The sequence below is a fragment of the Hyalella azteca genome, unplaced genomic scaffold, assembly GCF_000764305.2.
Source record: "Hyalella azteca isolate HAZT.00-mixed unplaced genomic scaffold, Hazt_2.0.2 contig2100, whole genome shotgun sequence".
In the NCBI taxonomy this organism is placed as follows: Eukaryota; Metazoa; Arthropoda; class Malacostraca; order Amphipoda; family Hyalellidae; genus Hyalella; species Hyalella azteca.
Window position 1 is genome coordinate 384,702 of NW_025932387.1, and position 18,001 is coordinate 402,702.

An 18,001-nucleotide genomic window follows, 5' to 3' on the forward strand; every position below is an offset into this window, starting at 1 on the left:
AATCTGAGAACTTGTTTTTCAGTTGGCCCGTAAGCCTAATTTTATAACCTCCTGCAATTGCTTCATTTCATTAAACGACTTTCTTTTGAACACGAGAAAACCGCAGTGTTGTAGTTTGCTGCACCAAGGCTGTGGAAAACAACGTCTTGGGCCATTGCATGCTCCACATGGCGGTAACCTCATGGCAGGAACATGGCTGGTTACCAAAGCAACACGTCATACATTCAACTCAATATGGCTGAAACATTTATTTTGTCCAATAGGTTTCACTTGATGTTCATTTTTCAAAGAAAGCGCAAAAAAAATAGAGTAACTAAAATCAATGGAGCTGACGTGTCGCAAATTTTTCGAAGCGTATAAGCTTCTCAGGCAGTAAAAAAGGCTGACTAAAATGATCAAACACAGGCGCTAAATTGAATTCAGGGTGAAATTAAATTTCAAAAGTTGTGTCCCAACAAATTTCGCTATTTTCTTAGATGCACTCGGAAATCCATCAAAATAATTTATAAATTGAAAATCTGTCTCGCTACTTAGATTTTTCAGTGAGCGGAGCAAATCGAAGCGCAATTTCCGAGCATCATATGAAACCACAAGAAAATAAGGGGAGCAATTTAAGACGGATTTAAGAGACGGAAGTGAATCATGAACTTCAATCGTTGAATTTTGTAGGCTTCATCAAATTTAAAATCTTTTGGTGGATCATATAATTTAATTTGTGTGTATATTTCGAAATAAATAGAGTGGTGGCTCTTGCCATAGACTGCCGTTCGTTAACAATAAACCTGATGACTGGTTACTTTGCAGACAGTCAATAGCAGAAAATTTTGCTAAAGGCGAGAAATAAAAAATAGCCTGCAAATAGCTAAAAAAATTTTTGATAAAGGAATAAAAAATCAGTGATCTTCACATTTCTCTGAGAGTTCCGAAATACTGTCACATAGTAATTAAAAATAGCAGGTGTCATCAGCAAAATAATAAGGCATTTGACAATAATGTATGTGCAGATGTGAATCATATAAAATAATATTGCAAGAAACACACAACCGCCTTTTTTGCATCAGCTTTTGCACGCTGCCCTAGCAACGGATCAAATATGAAGCACAAGAGCAGGTTCAGTATGATGAGATGGACCCTTCAGTTATTTAGTATTCAAACAAAATTAACAATTTATTAAGTCTCTCATATGGCTTTTCTATTTCAGTTATAATCTTTTTGAACCTCTTCTACGAGTAAAATTAAGTAACAGAGGATATTCTCAAAGTGATCATAATACTTTAAAAACTGTCTATGATAAAGATGATGTAGCAAAGGCAACGACTCTTAGCCACTCACTTTCTTTCAAAATTGCCGATAATTAAAAGGATATTAAGAATTAAATTTTTAACCTACTTTCAATATCTTAAACATTCCCGAAGATGAAATTAATTCCAAAAGGAAAATTTTTCAGCTACTCATAATATTTTTGACATTGCCGATGATAACAGATGAACTTTCTAATTGAAACATCTTTTTCAACAACTGATAGAATTGAGAAACCACTTAAAATGTTAGTTGAAGAACGAAACGTATAAATAATTTGTAATTTAACATGATTTTTGTCTTCAAATAATATTTTCAAACATATTTTTCGTTTTTTGACCAGCTTTCCAGATTTTTTCATTGTTACTCAGCTTTAAAATTTGTTATATTAGAAATGACTGTTAATGTGCCGAGATAATAGATCGGCTTCTAAATCCAAGTACTTAATAAATAAATAGTAAAAGCCCATGAACATAATACCTGAAGCGACAATAATGTATTTCATTTTTTCTTTTCAGACCCCATCTTAATGCAGCTCTGTGGCATACTCCCAGACGGCCCAAAGCCGACCACTTCCACGTGACAACGAACGACCTTTACAATACGGAATTTTTTCGCACATGCAGTGAATTATCTAAAGCCAATATTCTATCTGCCAGTTTGATTCACGACAATCTAATTAAAAGTTTAAGAAAGCTTTTTATGCATATTAATACCGAAGAGTATTTGTGTGCCGAAAACTTTTTGCCATCATCTATATACAATTGAGTGGAAGTTTGCTTCTGAATTTGTTTCGCTAAATTTGTCCAAACAAATTTGAATTAAAATAAAAGAAAATCTTGTAGGGATCTACTTCTGTTCGTTGCTATAAGTAAATAGACCGTGAATAATTAGAGCAATTCAGAAGAAATGTTATTTATTTATGTGTTCTGATTTTATTGATACACATTTTTGAAGCTTTTATTTTTTGTTATATGATTTCATCAAATTTAATATCTAAGAGGAACTTATTCTAAGTTAAATGAAGTAAGTCACACGGGCAAATTTATATAAAATGAGATATGGATATTTGATCATTGTGACCCATGCAAATTGGGCGACGTGTTTTAGGACTAAACTTTGAAAATTTTCGGTGATTTTTATTCTAAGAAATTATATAAATTAGGAAACTACACCTGCGGCATCAACTTCAAACATTTCATCATGATGATGTTTATCCAGTGCCTCACTCTGATGCTTCTATATGGCGGTGAGTTTATAATATAATAATATAAAATAATATAATATAATATAATATAATATAATATAATATAATATAATATAATATAATATAATATAATGGATATTTTAATTAAGTTATTATTTTTACTCGTTGATGACATAGTTTATAAATTTATATCTTCGTGCTTCATATCCGCTTTTCCAAATGAATAAAGCAGCTAATTTCATAGCATTGTAATTTTGGTTAATAACGAATTCATGGAAGCATGAATATGTAATAAAGAAAACATGAACATATTATTAAAAATAATTCTGTTCATGAAATTGACAGTAATTGAGGGGAATTTATACGAATATGAAATAAATTCATTGAGTAGAATACAATTTACGTATCTCAAGCACACGATTTGGGAATTTATTAACGACATCCCGTACTGATGTTTGCAGCCAATAAAATCTATGTACGTCTATGATTAGGTTGACCTATTCTTACTATATCAACCGAAAAGTTAAAATATTGATTTAAAAACAATTTTTCGAATTTTACATGCAAACTAAACTTGATCTGCATACCAATATATCTTGGTTCACATTAGAGCATAATTCGTTATTTTCAATTCCATTTAAAACAATAGCAAAGCATATAAGTAATAATGTCACTGGTTTGCTTGAATCGCAAATTCACTAAAAACTTAAAAGCAAAGAAAACGAAAAACATTAGTAGTTTTGTGGAGTTTTCTTTGCTTTTAAGTTTTTAATGGCAAAGCATTAAGAAGTGGACGTATAGCTACTGCCATGTACCGTCCACTCATTGCCGTCCTGAAAAGTGAACTAAAATACGTCCCATTTTCATTTGTTGTTTCGAAACTCTAATGATTTGCGGGATATCGGTAGGATTACTTAATCGTTCGGTTATCTTGTAGAAATATTTTCATTTATGTATAACTGATTGCATGAATTAAATCAATTACATCTTTCATATAACCTAACCCAGTAAGCCGTTTTTAATAAAGTTGTGCGTCAAAGCTCTTAAGTTCTGATCACTTTTAACAGGATTATCTTAGACTTCTATCAATCATCTTTTTCCACGACGCATCCACATGATGATTGGACGCATCCACGACGCATAGTAGTCATTCCTTTTTGTTACAAAGTACAACCATATTGATGGCATCATTTTATTTTTTTTGCTGTGGGCAAAGAAAATTGATATAAATCTCTAATATTTGATTTCAAAAATACGTATTCGTTCTTAAATCGCCTCGACAATCCAGCGTTTGAGATGTAAGGTTACAAACAACGGAGCTCGAGCGCCTATTACGCAACTTATATGGCCTAGCCGTTTACGATCAAAAGCCTTCGACTTCTGACATGGCTTTGAAATACGAAACTTGTACGCCATATTGGAGAAAGAACTTTCACGCATTCAAAACGATTTCTGGTTGACGGAACTTACAAAAAATACGTTGCTCGTGGCGCATTATTGTTTGGTTAGAAAACATGGAAAAATGAAATACAAATTAGATAAAAAAATTCAATGCCGACAGTACTCCACGTGTATTATTATGAAGTCGAGAATGTAGGACTGCGCTGTAATGTGATACAGAGATTTAGTTCTAAGTCCAGGAACGGAAAATAGCTCGCCATCTTGTCTCATAAAAATTATATTTTTATACATTACATCTTACTCGTGGATAGCAACACTGAAAATTATATTTGTTTCGGATAATTGATCTCATAATATCGTAGATATCATCTAAATCCATTCAGCTTAAGCACTATGCAAACTTACATTATCATTTCTTTCAATTTCAGTGAATAATTTTTATTGTGAACTATAAAATCGGTACAATTTGGCTAAGTTATGAACAAACGTCTTCTTTTTAGTGGTACGACGTATCTCATTTAAAATATTCATTAACATGCAAAGTAAAGCTTTCACAATGCTTAAAATTTAAATGCGCTAAGTAAGAATTTTGGGTATTGTGGATAAAATTTAATATTAAATCTCAAATAAAGTTACTCTGTAATAGTTTCAATGTCCTGACAAATGAGATTGTTTTAAATCCATGTTGACGAGAGCTTCGGTCCTGTAGCATTGGGGCACTGCATGACTTTTGATGATATTTTGCACGATCTATTCTGTAGGACCTGTTCATCTGCTTTGCAACCGTTGTCAGTTCAGCTTGTCGCGATTTAAAATTTGAAATTTCGGTAACGCTGGCCATTCGTCATGCAGAATTTATCTGGAGATTGCGCGCTTGGTTTTTCATTTTTTTTTTCAAGCCGAGAAGCGAAACCGCGAACAGCAGCTGACAAGCGAAACCATACACCGAAACCGCCTTACAATAGGACTAAATTGAGTGATAGCATCTCATGCCTGGTCATTTAATATTAATTGAGTGCGGCTTAATTAGTGCATCAACGGTGCTATAAGAAAAACGGAAAAGTGTTTCGTGGGGGTATCTGGGTGTTCATTAACTGGGTAAGGTGGGTAACGAAGAAGTGTGTCGTGAGGGTATATGGGTGTTCATTAACTGGGTAAGGCGGGTAACGGAGGAGTGTTTCGTGGGGGTATCTGGGTGTTCATTAACTGGGTAAGGTGGGTAACGGAGGAGTCTGTCGTGACGGTATCTGGGTGTTCATTAACTGGGTAAGGCGGGTAACAGAGGAGTGTGTCGTGACGGTATCTGTGTGTTCATAAATTATTTAAGGTGGGTATTTGTTATTAGAACAACTGTAATGCCCTGCTAACATTTGCTACTTATGAAACTTTATTGCACTCTGCTATCTATAATATCTTCTGTTTTTTTTTAGATACACGGTTTTTCAGATATTCTATACTAAAAATAATTACTGAAACTTGTCCAAACATTTGTTTCATGTGTAGGTCATTTTGACTCAGTTTAACCGGGCATAACGGTTTGTTGGTACTACTTGCAGAAAGTATGTCACTATTTGGATAATGCGACCCATTAATTTTTTCGTGTGTACAATGATTCATCCAATTGCTATTGACTTTCAATTCTTTACCTTTTTTTAAATCAATAACCAATGATAAATAAACTACTGATGTATAACATGAAAATTTTGAACCAATTTACTCTCACATCCGCTCTGAAAATAAATTAATACGTAGCATCCATTCTAACAGCAACGAGTATTGTCCAATAAATTATGAAGCTCTTCTAATTAAGGAAAAACAAGGTGCTGACAGGGCATTTTCAGCCGTTTTTATGGTCCACTAATTATGTCCTTGAGCGAATTAGGCATGAGATCTTAATAAGTGGCAATTACCGCCTGTATCGTCGACACTAATGTGCCAGCCGGCTAACTGGGCGGCGTGGCGCACTAATGTGCCAGCTGGGGTCATACTTTCAAAACTCGCTAAGTGAACGTAAGTACTTACGCTCTATTTTCTTGTCTATGATTGGTGAATTTTGCTAGAAAGGCCGTCAATGATTGGCTGATGAACTTACGATCTCTTAACTTTTTTTGAAAGTATAGGCCCTGGCTAACTGGGCGGCGTGGCGCACTCGCATAATTCCTGCTCAGCCGGGGCACGGTTCTCCTTATCCAAATTTCGGCTGAGTTCTAAATTATACCAGTACGATTAATCAATTACCAGCAGCTAGTTTTGTACCAGTAAATCATACCTGCACGCTTAATTAATCAATAAATCAATGGCACGATTAATCAATGTATTTAATAAATATATATTGATACTGCTCAAGTTGGGCACGGTTCTCCCTATCAAAATTTCGATTGAGTTCTTAATTATGCGAGTAAATCATACCAGCTTTTCAATTAGAATGGCACGATTAATCAATTTATTTAATGAATATATCTTGACACCGCTCAAGTCAAGTGGGCAGGATTCTCCCTATCCAAATTTCGGCTGAGTTCTTAATTGTATACGAGTAAATCATACCAGTTTCTCAAATGGAATGACTCGATTAATCAATTTATTTAATGAATATATCTTGATACTGCTCAAGTTAGGCAGGATTCTCCCTATCCATATTTCGTCTAAATTCTTAATTGTATAAATAAATCAATGTAATTGTAGTAGTATGAGTGAATCACCCCCGCATCTCGAATGGAATATCACGAATAATAATTTTATTCAACAAAGATATTTTGATACTGCGCTTTGTCTCGAAGATTCATAGTCTCGCGAGGGTGGTTATTACTCGATATAACCTGTCATTGTCTCTTACAAATTATTATTCGCTATAGACGAAGAGTACTCGAAGCTACATCGTCTGTTTGTGCTGTGCCATAAAATTCTTATAGCAGTTCTTCACTCAAATGTTTCATTGCACATTTTGAATTGGATATAATGTAAAGAAATGTTATGGAAAAGCACTTGTTAGAACTTGGATGGGTAGCAAAAAATTGTCTACCTCAAATTCATTTAACTGTTTTTAATTTTGCGAATAGCTACAGGTGATGGTGTTCACTGCTGTAGGTGATAGTACTATTTCAGCATTAGGACTTCTATGCACAAATCCTGAACATAAAAATGAAACACTGACGCGTTTCTCAGCGCCCTCGTCATTTCACAATTCATAATCGTCAATTCATATGCTCTTTTCCTCGTGCTTGTACTGCGCGAGATGAATCGAACTTGAAATAACAGGCGATGGACCTTCTAATTAAATATTATTTCATGACGACGTACATACAAAAATTTTTAAGTCACCCTATGGACAGTCGATCATACTAAATTGAATTTCCGGGATGTCCACGAATGAATGAATTGCCTACAATAATAATTTGATTTCAATGTCCAATATGGGAGTTGAATCCATAAACGTAGCAATTCAACTTCGGATAAAAGACTCGATAATCATACATAAAAGCGAAGCTGTGACACTGAACGCTTAGAAACATGCGTGCCTTCCAATAAATGAGATATAAGAGTAAAAAACGCGTAAATCAAGACACGGCGCACGATGAACTCCGTGCTGGTGCTGCTGGTGCTGCTGGTGGTGGTGGTGCTGGTGACTGGTGCTGCTGGTGCTGCTGGTGCTGCTGGTGCTGCTGGTGATCCTGCTGGCTCTGTTTAAAGGCTCAATAATTAAGTTCGGTACAGGAATCCCATGAAAATAATCAATGCTCGGATATGTCCATATGACTTTTAATGATATTGATATTGAGGGCTTGCATTTGTGTGGCGGTCGTGGCATGTGCTGTAATATTGTACACTTAATTTAGCTTTGACACGAAAGTGCTGGACAAGTAAGGATCAATGTTAAATGGATACCAAAAAGAATACATGTTCAAATGATTTATTGGTGAAAGGGATAATGTTAGTAGACGAATAAGAGAATTAATTACACAAAAGGGAAATAAAATGATTTCAATTCAATAGTTTGAAATCGCCGAAAGAAGATTAATTATTTGTCATATTGAGTTACGCCCATAGAAAAATATAATCACAAGAAATATTGTGACTTTACATATTGTCACTGTGCATATATGACTGTACATGTTGTGTCTTTACATATTGTGACTGTACATATTGTGACTGTACATATTGCGACTGTACGTATTGTGACTGTGCATATTGTGACTTTACATATTGTGACTGTACATATTGTGACTAAACATATTGTGACTGTACATATTGTGACTGTACATGTTGTGACTGTACATATTGTGACTGTACATATTGTGACTGTACATGTTGCGACTGTACATATTGTGACTGTACATATTGTGACTCTAAAGAATGCACGTAGAACATAACGGTAATTTATTTAAAACGTTCATTACTTAAATTTGATTTTGGGAACTTTATTCTTGGTAAAATGAATGGAGAATAAACTATAAAATTAAGGTGATTAACTAACGTTAAAAGTTACGTCAAATCGCATAATACATGGCATTATCATGCATGATCTCATCATACGTGACCTCATCATGCATCTCCTCATCATGCATGACCTCATCATGCATGACCTCATCATGCATGACCTCATCATGCATGACCTCATCGTACATGACCTCATCATGCATGACCTCATCATGCATGAGTGACACATCTGTACCAATTCAAATCCAAGTGCAATATTTTCGTCAAAACACGTCAAACAAAGGCAGACGAGCAAGACATATTTCCACTACAGATTTGATACGTTTACGTAGCTGTCACGGCTGCATCGTAGCCGATATTTACTACCAATAAATATCGACGTCGCGTCGTACAAATGATATATGTCATCACGGGCTTACGAGCGGCCATGTAAATGCCATTCATGCTCAGCGGCGCTACAAACCATCACAACTTTAATAGGGGTTGAAATATACGTTCATTTGACGTCATTCGTAGTCACGCGACGAGGAATTCGATGGGAACAGGAACGCTCGCTCGTTCAATGAGACTTTTCAAGATGTATTGAACATTCAGATGTGTTTGATTTATGATGTGTAACTCGTGTACATAACGTTTATGATGTGTAACTTGTGTACATAACTTTTATGATGTGTAACTCGTGTACATATGTAACTTTTATGATGTGTAACTCTTGAACAATAACGCTATTTATGATGTGTAACTAATGTACATTACGCTTATGCACATAACGCTGTTCTACAGAATGAGTGATAACATCTATGACGAGATTGGAAACGATTTTCTTTCCATTTCGAATCTATTTTATTTTCCAAAGTTAAAAGCGTGAGCTGATGACTTGGACGACATCTCAGTTCTAATGCCCATGTACGCTTACTCACTTTACTAACTGCTACTCCAATGCACTGTTTAAAGCTGCTACTCCAATGCACTGTTTAAAATTTCGCATTATTACACTTCTGGACGGGATTTTTAACATTAGAATCTGGGATTCAAAATTGTTGCAGGGCGAGACGAGTTATTAATTATTCGCTGTACTTTGTAGGATAACTGCACCAAAGAAAGGCTGCGAAAACGAATACATTATGGCGGCGAATAATTTATTATTATTTATTATTATATTACTTATCCATAGTCGACATTTTGATTAAAACTAAACAACCTTCAAAAAGTAATTGAAACTAGTGCTCGAATTTCAAGTGATTTTATGTAAATTGCGAGTAGTTAATTAAATATTCTCACTATTTACATGACCGCATGCACGTATTTACAAGTTTAAGGTATTCATATTTTTACATTTTTAACATGTTCACGAAATGTTCAACATGTTCACGCATGAACAACTGATGGTTTCGAAGCTTTCCCATTTTTTGCGCCATTTTCCGTTAAGTAATTAAAGTTATACAAAAATTTAAAATTTTTTGTTTCATTGGAAAAAAAAAATTGGCGGTGTAAGTAACAAAATAAATTTTAATGTATTAGGTTTTCTTCATTTTCATTTCAATGTCATTACCATGTCACTATTTCACTGTTAGCGATTGTGCTTTTGTTCATAGTGAGTTGAGTCATATTACAATATATTGAGACTGTAGATCTCATTACCTTATTTCAATAAAAGAAAATCGTCGTGATGATATTCAGCTTAATTGGTTCTCGCCAACGTTAATTTATTATTAAGTTAAGTTAAATAAAATGATGATAGAGAGATATGAAATAAAATGCAGAGTAGCGTTGAATTACAACAAAATCAGGTCAGAAGTTTGGAGTCTACCAAATGTTCCATTGGATCCAAAATTTGTTATTTGTATTGAAGTTGAAGAACAATAGCAATATCTTCAAACATTTGGTGACGCCATTCACGAGTTTGTTACGCTGTGCACAGTACACAGTCACAGCACACAGACACCACACATGCGGCAGGAACACAGCAGCACCGCACAACTCAGCTCATCTCCATATATTCAATTAGTCTTGCATTGTCCTGCAATAAAATTACCATGGATGCTACAGCGCCTCATGCATCCATGTCCTGTGCGCTGCATCCATGTCCTGTGCGCTGCATCCATGCCCTGTGCGCTGCATCCATGTCCTGTGCGCTGCATCCATGTCCTGTACGCTGCATCCATGTCCTGTACGCTGCATCCATGTCCTGTACGCTGCATCCATGCCCTGTGCGCTGCATCCATGTCCTGTGCGCTGATATTCTATCCAAAAGAAAATTCAACAACGAAATATTTTGGCACTACTGAATCTCAATAAATTTTCCTATCAAATTTGCCCTCCTGAAGCCATACTTCGTTTTTCCTTCAATATATAAAAGCATTGATACATTAGAGTTGTAAGAAGCGAATTTGATTTGTTGGTTTGTTATTTATCCCAGCCTGATGATGAAGATTTCGATCATAATCAGTAAACTTTTCAATTAACATTTACCCTTTGTTTTATCACCGCGCAGCCAGATTAAAAAAATTCAATGTCCGTTGGTGGATTGATTCCAAACAATTACTTTCACGCCCATTAAGCACAGCGGATGCCATTATTGTTAAGCGTACAGATTGGAAACCTCATGTTTAAGCGCGTAACCATGGTAACCATAACCGACGAGTTGAATGATTTATTTTCATTGTTCATGCAACTGTAAAGTTTTAAGAGGCAATTATTTCAGATTTTATTTTAAATCGTACTTCAATAACTTACCTGGAGCATAAATTTGGTTTAAATTGCCAGCGAAAATCACATAAACATATAAATACATTATTTTTCGCAACTAAGAATACTACTATGGTAAACCAAGCTGTAGTTCAACAGCCTTCAAACACGTGAGCAAAGGCATGATGTGTAAGTGACTATAATCGAGTCTATATAATTATATTATATTATTATTATACAATAATTATATATTATATAATTATTATATGATATTATTATATAATAATAAACTTTACTGAAATAAACAACTTAGAGACAGACGATCGAGTCACCACGAAGTTATATGGTGCTGATAAATCAGGAACGTATCATGTCAAAATTAAGAAATTAATTATGATAAAAAATTTAAAAAATGATTATCGATATAATTAAGATAGCAATGTAAAATGGACGCATGCAAATGAAAATCGAACGTGGAAAATCCACTACAAGTTTGTCATCAAAATATTTCTTCGTAAATGAACGGTAAGTCATTAATAAGAACGAAAGTGAAAGAGTTTTACCTGCCTACACAGGGAACTGTTATTGATAAATATTTGTAACTCTGTATCAACGACATCCTCTGCAAAGCGTTCTTCATGGGTCACAATACTTGCTTTTAATTACTTGCCGAAATAAAAAATAAGTAGTTCACAACAAAAATATTCTCTCGATGGAATATTTCTAGCGAGCTCTTATGAGTTTATTTTGCTCTAAAGTGCTACGTAAAGAACACATTGCCTTAATTTGTATACATATAGAACCCATTTAATTTAATTCTAGTACGAAACGCTTCTTCTCCAGATCTGTCCGTTTGTAAAATATTTCAACGAACTTAAAATCTGCCAATATATTCTTCGAAGTATTCCTTTGAGCTCATAATTCCTTTCTCGGCCACTTTTACTTGTTAACTTTTCCTATGCGTTTTTATGTCTCTCGCTGTTGGTGTTTTTACAGCGCGTGTTTTCTCTCTCCCTCTTTTATGTCTCTAGGGTGTGGACCGCGTTCATGACGTCTTGCATTTTAGATCTTTTTACGATGGTCAGATGCCTCTGAGCGGCCATTGCTCTTCCCTTCTGTAAAGGCTTCTTGTATTTGCTGTATTGAGCTACGTCTCTTCCCCAACTGTATTGAGCTACGCCTCTTCCCCAACTGTATTGAGCTACAAGAGACAGAGCTACGCCTCTTCCCCAACTGTATTGAGCTACGCCTCTTCCCCAACTGTATTGAGCTACGCTTCTTCCCCAACTGTATTGAGCTACACCTCTTCCCCAACTGTATTGAGCTACTCCTCTTCCCCAACTGTATTGAGCTACTCCTCATCCCCAACTGTTTTGAGCTACGCCTCTTCCCCAACTGTATTGAGCTACACTAATTCCCCAACTGTATTGAGCTACTCCTCTTCCCCAACAGTATTGAGCTACACTAATTCCCCAACTGTATTGAGCTACACCTCTTCCCCAACTGTATTGAGCTACTCCTATCCCCCAACTGTATTGAGCTAAACTAATTCCCCAACTGTATTGAGCTACACCTCTTCCCCACCTGTATTGAGCTACACCTCTTCCCCAACTGTATTGAGCTACGCCTCTTCCCCAACTGTATTGAGCTACACCTCTTCCCCAACTGTATTGAGCTACACATTTTCCCCAACTGTATTGCGCTACGTCTCTTCCCAACTGTATTGAGCTACTTCTCTTCCCCAGCTGTATTGAGCTACACCTCTTACCCAACTGTATTGAGCTACTTCTCTTCCCCAACTGTATTGAGCTACATCTCTTCCCCAACTGTATTGAGCTACTCCTCTTCCCCAACTGTATTGAACTACTCCTCTTCCCCAACTGTATTGAGCTACACCTCTTCCCCAACTGTATTGAGCTACTTCTCTTTCCAAACTGTGTTGAGCTACATCTCTTCCCCAACTGTATTGAACTACTCCTCTTCCCCAACTGTATTGAGCTACACCTCTTCCCCAACTGTATTGAGCTACTTCCCTTCCCAACTTTATTGAGCTACGTCTCTTCCCAACTGTATTGAGCTACTTCTCTTCCCCAACTGTATTGAGCTACGTCTCTTCCCAACTGTATTGAGCTACTTTTCTTCCCCAACTGTATTGAGCTTCTACTCTTCCCCAATTGTATTGAGCTACGCTTCTTCCTCGTAGGTATGGGGAGCATTTCAAAATATTATCCCATAGTGCAGCATTTAAAACCTAAATAGGCAACCGCATATCTCAAACATTGACCGATTACGCGTAACAGTCAAGCGTTGGTTAGATAACATTTGTCGTCAAAATTTACGTTAAGGTCTCCTCTTCAGCTTGCTTATGTTACCTTTGGTATGATATCAAGAATGCAGTTGTCATCCTTCATTTCTGTCACTTTTTTCATTCCTGTCATCCAAATTAATTTTTCTATCTTGAGGCAGTGATTCATTCTGTCATTCACGTGATGGTAGATCAATTATTCTGCTTTAGAATGCAGCAGTCGAAACCCTACGGAAGTGGATGATGAGTGAGCGTGATAAGTCGACATTTGGCCTTTCTCTAGCTGGATCAGCGAGTGCCAGAAAAATATTCAAATGACAATTGCTCTTGTTTTCGGTGAAAACTACTGAATAGAAAAAAGAAAAACGACGAAACAGTGATATTAGTTGTAGTGTAATCAAACAGAACATACACGTATAAATCGAAATCTGTGCCCAATTGAAATATCTATGCCCAATCGAAATAGAATTAACCTGCTTTGTGAAGGATTTGTATCCTTAACAATGGAGAGATGGAAACTCGATCACTTGCACGACTGAAACGAAGGAATCGTACCTAAGATCCTTACAATGATGTTTTAAGTATTACTCTTGAAGTGACAGTGAGCTTTAGCTTTGAGATATGAATTCCCAAAAGAAAGAATAAACTATCTTCATGTGTTGCTCAACTCTGTGATAACTTTAAAATGAATCAATAAATTCATAGCTCTTAGTGTGTTCTCCTAACAAGTTTGCAATTTATCAGAATCAATTTTTATATGCTGTTATAAAGTTTATTGAGACAGCGATACATCTTCTACAATATTATATACTTAATTGGGTCACTTGGTTGATCACCTGTCACTTCAGTGAAAAGCCCGGTGCATCATTCCATTAATGTTGGTTCTTTTTAGCATCGTGGTAATTTAGATATTCACTTTACAGGCTAACTTCGATGCCTGTTGTATATTTTAAATGCGCATTTAGAGAGACGGAGACAAAGACATTAAAAAATCTTTCATGTTTACAGTACGGCTTTGTCACGACAACATAAAGCGTTCTAGAAAAATCCTCTTCTCTATGAGAGAACGGTTGCCTAATATCTTGATCAGGAGACTCCAGAAGCAAGTGTGACTTGCTCCAGTGACTGTTCGAAAGTGACTGAACATTTCTTTAAGACCGTTAAAGAAGAAGTTGCTTGATCTTCAGTACCAACATCAAGTTACTACAGACATTAACCATCATTTACGACGATCGGACACCAACAGGAACTTCGAATGCCTAACCGAAGTACAAGCCATGAAGGGGTACGACTTTATTGGGTTCTGGAGTCCATTCCCCGTGAAACTGTAATTAAGTGCCTCTAGACTCTAGAGCGTTAGGAAATGTGCACGTTAGGACATTACTAACTCCTTATGCAAGGTCCAAGTAAGACCCGGCATCGTGTAACCTCTAAAGCAAGGCGCCTTACTATCTCCCTTCAACGTCTACAATAATTTCTACGTCTGTTACACCTAACTCACCTGCACTCCAGTAGTCTATACTACCAGAGTACGCGATGAGTAAAAAGCAAAATAATATGCAGATATGTTTCTCGATATGGGACTAGCGTAGCACCACTCTCTATCAAAAACACTACTGAACTTGTAAATCAGATAGAAATCATCATCGATGTGAAGGGTTGATTGTGAGTAAATTGGAAAATTGAAGAAGAATCAATTGAACGGTTAAAAGACTAAATTAGTTAATTGAACAGAATGAGATAATATTGAATGAAAATATCGCCTGGTGCTTTAGGCCGAGAATGTGCTCACATGGAAGACTCCAGAAAACGTTAGATACATCTTCATTCCTCTTGAATGTCAGCACGCCTTCCACCTTGACCTATATCGAAGATTTACCCAAGGTTCAAAATGACCAAATAAAAATACCATATTCATTTTATTCATACATATGCAATAATTTCATTTAAGCTTTACTTAGCTGAACTTTGCGTTGGTGTATTTTATTTCTTGAAGATTGGTGAGGAGAGGGAGAGGCTAAACTTTGGCCGCTTGTGGTTCCACATTCTTATCATGCACGAGTCATTTTAAAGTACCGCAGCTAGAGCAGCTGGTAAGATATTTCCTTCCCACGATCAACTTCTGTTAATGAATTGATTCATCAAATTTAGAATGACTTACTCAATTACAGTCTAGGATATTATTGAATTTAATTTTTTACACAACAGCAATCAAGTATAACGAAGATCGTGTGTGATTCGGTGATTCCTGTTCCGTACGAGGCCTTCACTGGAGGCGATTGATAATATCCAAGCAGTATAAAGGCTGCGCTCAAATCTTCATATTATATTCAATGTTGACTAACTTGTTCAACATTGTTATAGGTGTATACCCAAAGCCATTCTGCTGACGCCGCTATTACAGTTCCTGTTGCTCAAACTTTGTGTCCACTGCAGCAGATTCGGACAGCATGCGTTGGTAAAGAGTTAACAACAAGAACGATTCACTCCCAACGGTCCACGGGACATTGGCTTAAGTCTTAAGAGATCTTAACGGTGTATGGCCGGCAGTTGAGTAAGTTAGGGGTATTTCATTCGCAGTTGCATCCCCTGAGCGGGTGCCCACGAAGAGCATAAACTTAGCAACGGTGTTTGATAGGCGCAAGTAAGGCTAATTTCTCTTCATGGGCCACTTTAGTGGAGCGCTCAACGTTGCAGTATTCGGTGTGGTCTGCCTACTGCTTGACCACTGACTCCTGGCCATAGCTGTAGGTAGCGATTTGATCCCAATTACTCATTCTACAGCGGGTAGTCTCAATTATTTACATTGTTAAACATGTTATTTGTTTAGAGTGACTGCAATGTGTAGTTTGTGGGAGTATTGGTCATTGGTGTGATACATGCACTCTACTCTGCAGCGCTCTACTGTTGGTAAAGCAGAATTCTGCAATGCACTGCAACTCGTGACTATACCTGGCATTTTAACTGACTTACAACGGTCCCTATACAGCTATCGTGGATACTAATTTTCCACAAGTCAATCCAAAATGTAAATTAAGTAGTAGAACAAGACTAGGAAATTCTAATAATTTTCAGTTGCATTTTTTTTTGTGCTCGTCGCTGAATTGAAGGAACGTTCTTATCGAGTTCGTGAGCAAATATTCAACCCTATTCTACACTAAACTCGAAAACCTCAAGTTAAGTTTTTAATAGGTGATGAGGAAATTCAGTTTTAAAATGTGTTCATGAACCACTTTGAAACTTCGTCTTCAGAAGAGCTTTTTTTTCACCAGCCAGCATTTTATCAGTTCATGTGAAACGCAGATACGCATTATTTTTGACTTGCGCAGGGACATATAATATCGCTGCGTTTCTGAATGGTACCGTTTATTTCTGAAGGTATTTTTTTCTTCCCTGTTACATCCAAATCATAAATGATTAGTCGCCTTGATTCGGTTCATGCGTTAATTTGAATATAAAGCATACTAATGAAATTAATCGATAATCATAATTAATGCTGTATTTTAGCGCATCTTGAATAATGATGCATTTATAAGTTGCATGCACGATTTATTGCTCAGGCACTTGCTTTGCATTTCTTAATTATTCAGTGCCGCATTATTGTGATTGATCGTTTCCTACTTAATTTATTGTCGTAAATCTTGTCTACATGGACCGTCAACACGGTTACAGGCAGCTCGCGAAACCCACTAATGTGGAAATCATATCTAGTATTTTCACATTATAACTTTAACTGTAACTTCAATAACTTTAACTATTTATAATAACTTTAACTATAAGTTATAACTTTTTAACTTTAGTCTTTGTATTTTCAAGGTCATTTCAACTATACGAACAAATAACGTACACTTTAGTCAAAACGAATTTAACGAAATTTCATTTAAAAAAGAATTCTCCTTACCGTGAAATCTCCAGAAATTAGATTTGAACGCTTCGAACGACGTCAAGTATAACGTCTTCAACAAATATCGGATCTTGTCTGTACAAGACGTTCTTTGATTGCTACTTAGTCAGCACGCACGTGTCATAGCGAAGCCTGTGACGTGCATCGATCAAGAGACCGTACCTCGTACAGAACTGATTGGAGCTTCTTGTATACATTCTTTGCACCCGATCTATTGTTTTATATAGTAGATTACCGTGAATGTAATAATATTTACCGTGAATATTATCGTAAAAATACGATTTTTAAGATAAACATAGGCTCTGCGAAGCCTGTGACGTGCATCGATCAAGAGACCTTACCTCGTATACAGAACTGATTGCAGCTTCTTTTATACATTCTTTGCACCCGATCTATTGTTTTATATAGTAGATTACCATGAATGTAATAATATTTACCGTGAATATTATCGTAAAAATGCTATAAAAAGATAATATTCACGGCAAATTATCAAGAGATGCACATCAATAGATAGATCATTCTTTGCACCCAATCTATTGTTTCATATAGTAGATTACCGTGAATATGATAATATTTACCGTGAATATTATCGTAAATATACGATATTTAAGATAATATTCACGGTTATATATTAATAGATACATATCAATAGATTGATAATTTTCAAGTCAGTTGATGAGCTTGCAATGAAGACTATTCTCGCGGGTAAGGTAATTATTTTGTTAGAACGTTTATGGTTGATGAGTGTCGAGCGTGTCTAAGT

The 18,001-nt window shown here is 36.1% G+C and overlaps 1 protein-coding gene across 1 annotated transcript in view; it reads left to right on the forward strand.

The window, feature by feature from the left end:
- Positions 1-2,243: 2,243 nt before the first annotated feature.
- Positions 2,244-18,001, forward strand: part of LOC108675241 — a 44,541-nt gene continuing 28,783 nt past the window's right edge. The window contains exon 1 of the mRNA XM_047885143.1: positions 2,244-2,548. Within this exon, the coding sequence (XP_047741099.1) occupies positions 2,503-2,548 (46 nt within the window). The 5' untranslated portion in view covers positions 2,244-2,502. The remainder of the gene's footprint in view (positions 2,549-18,001) is intronic.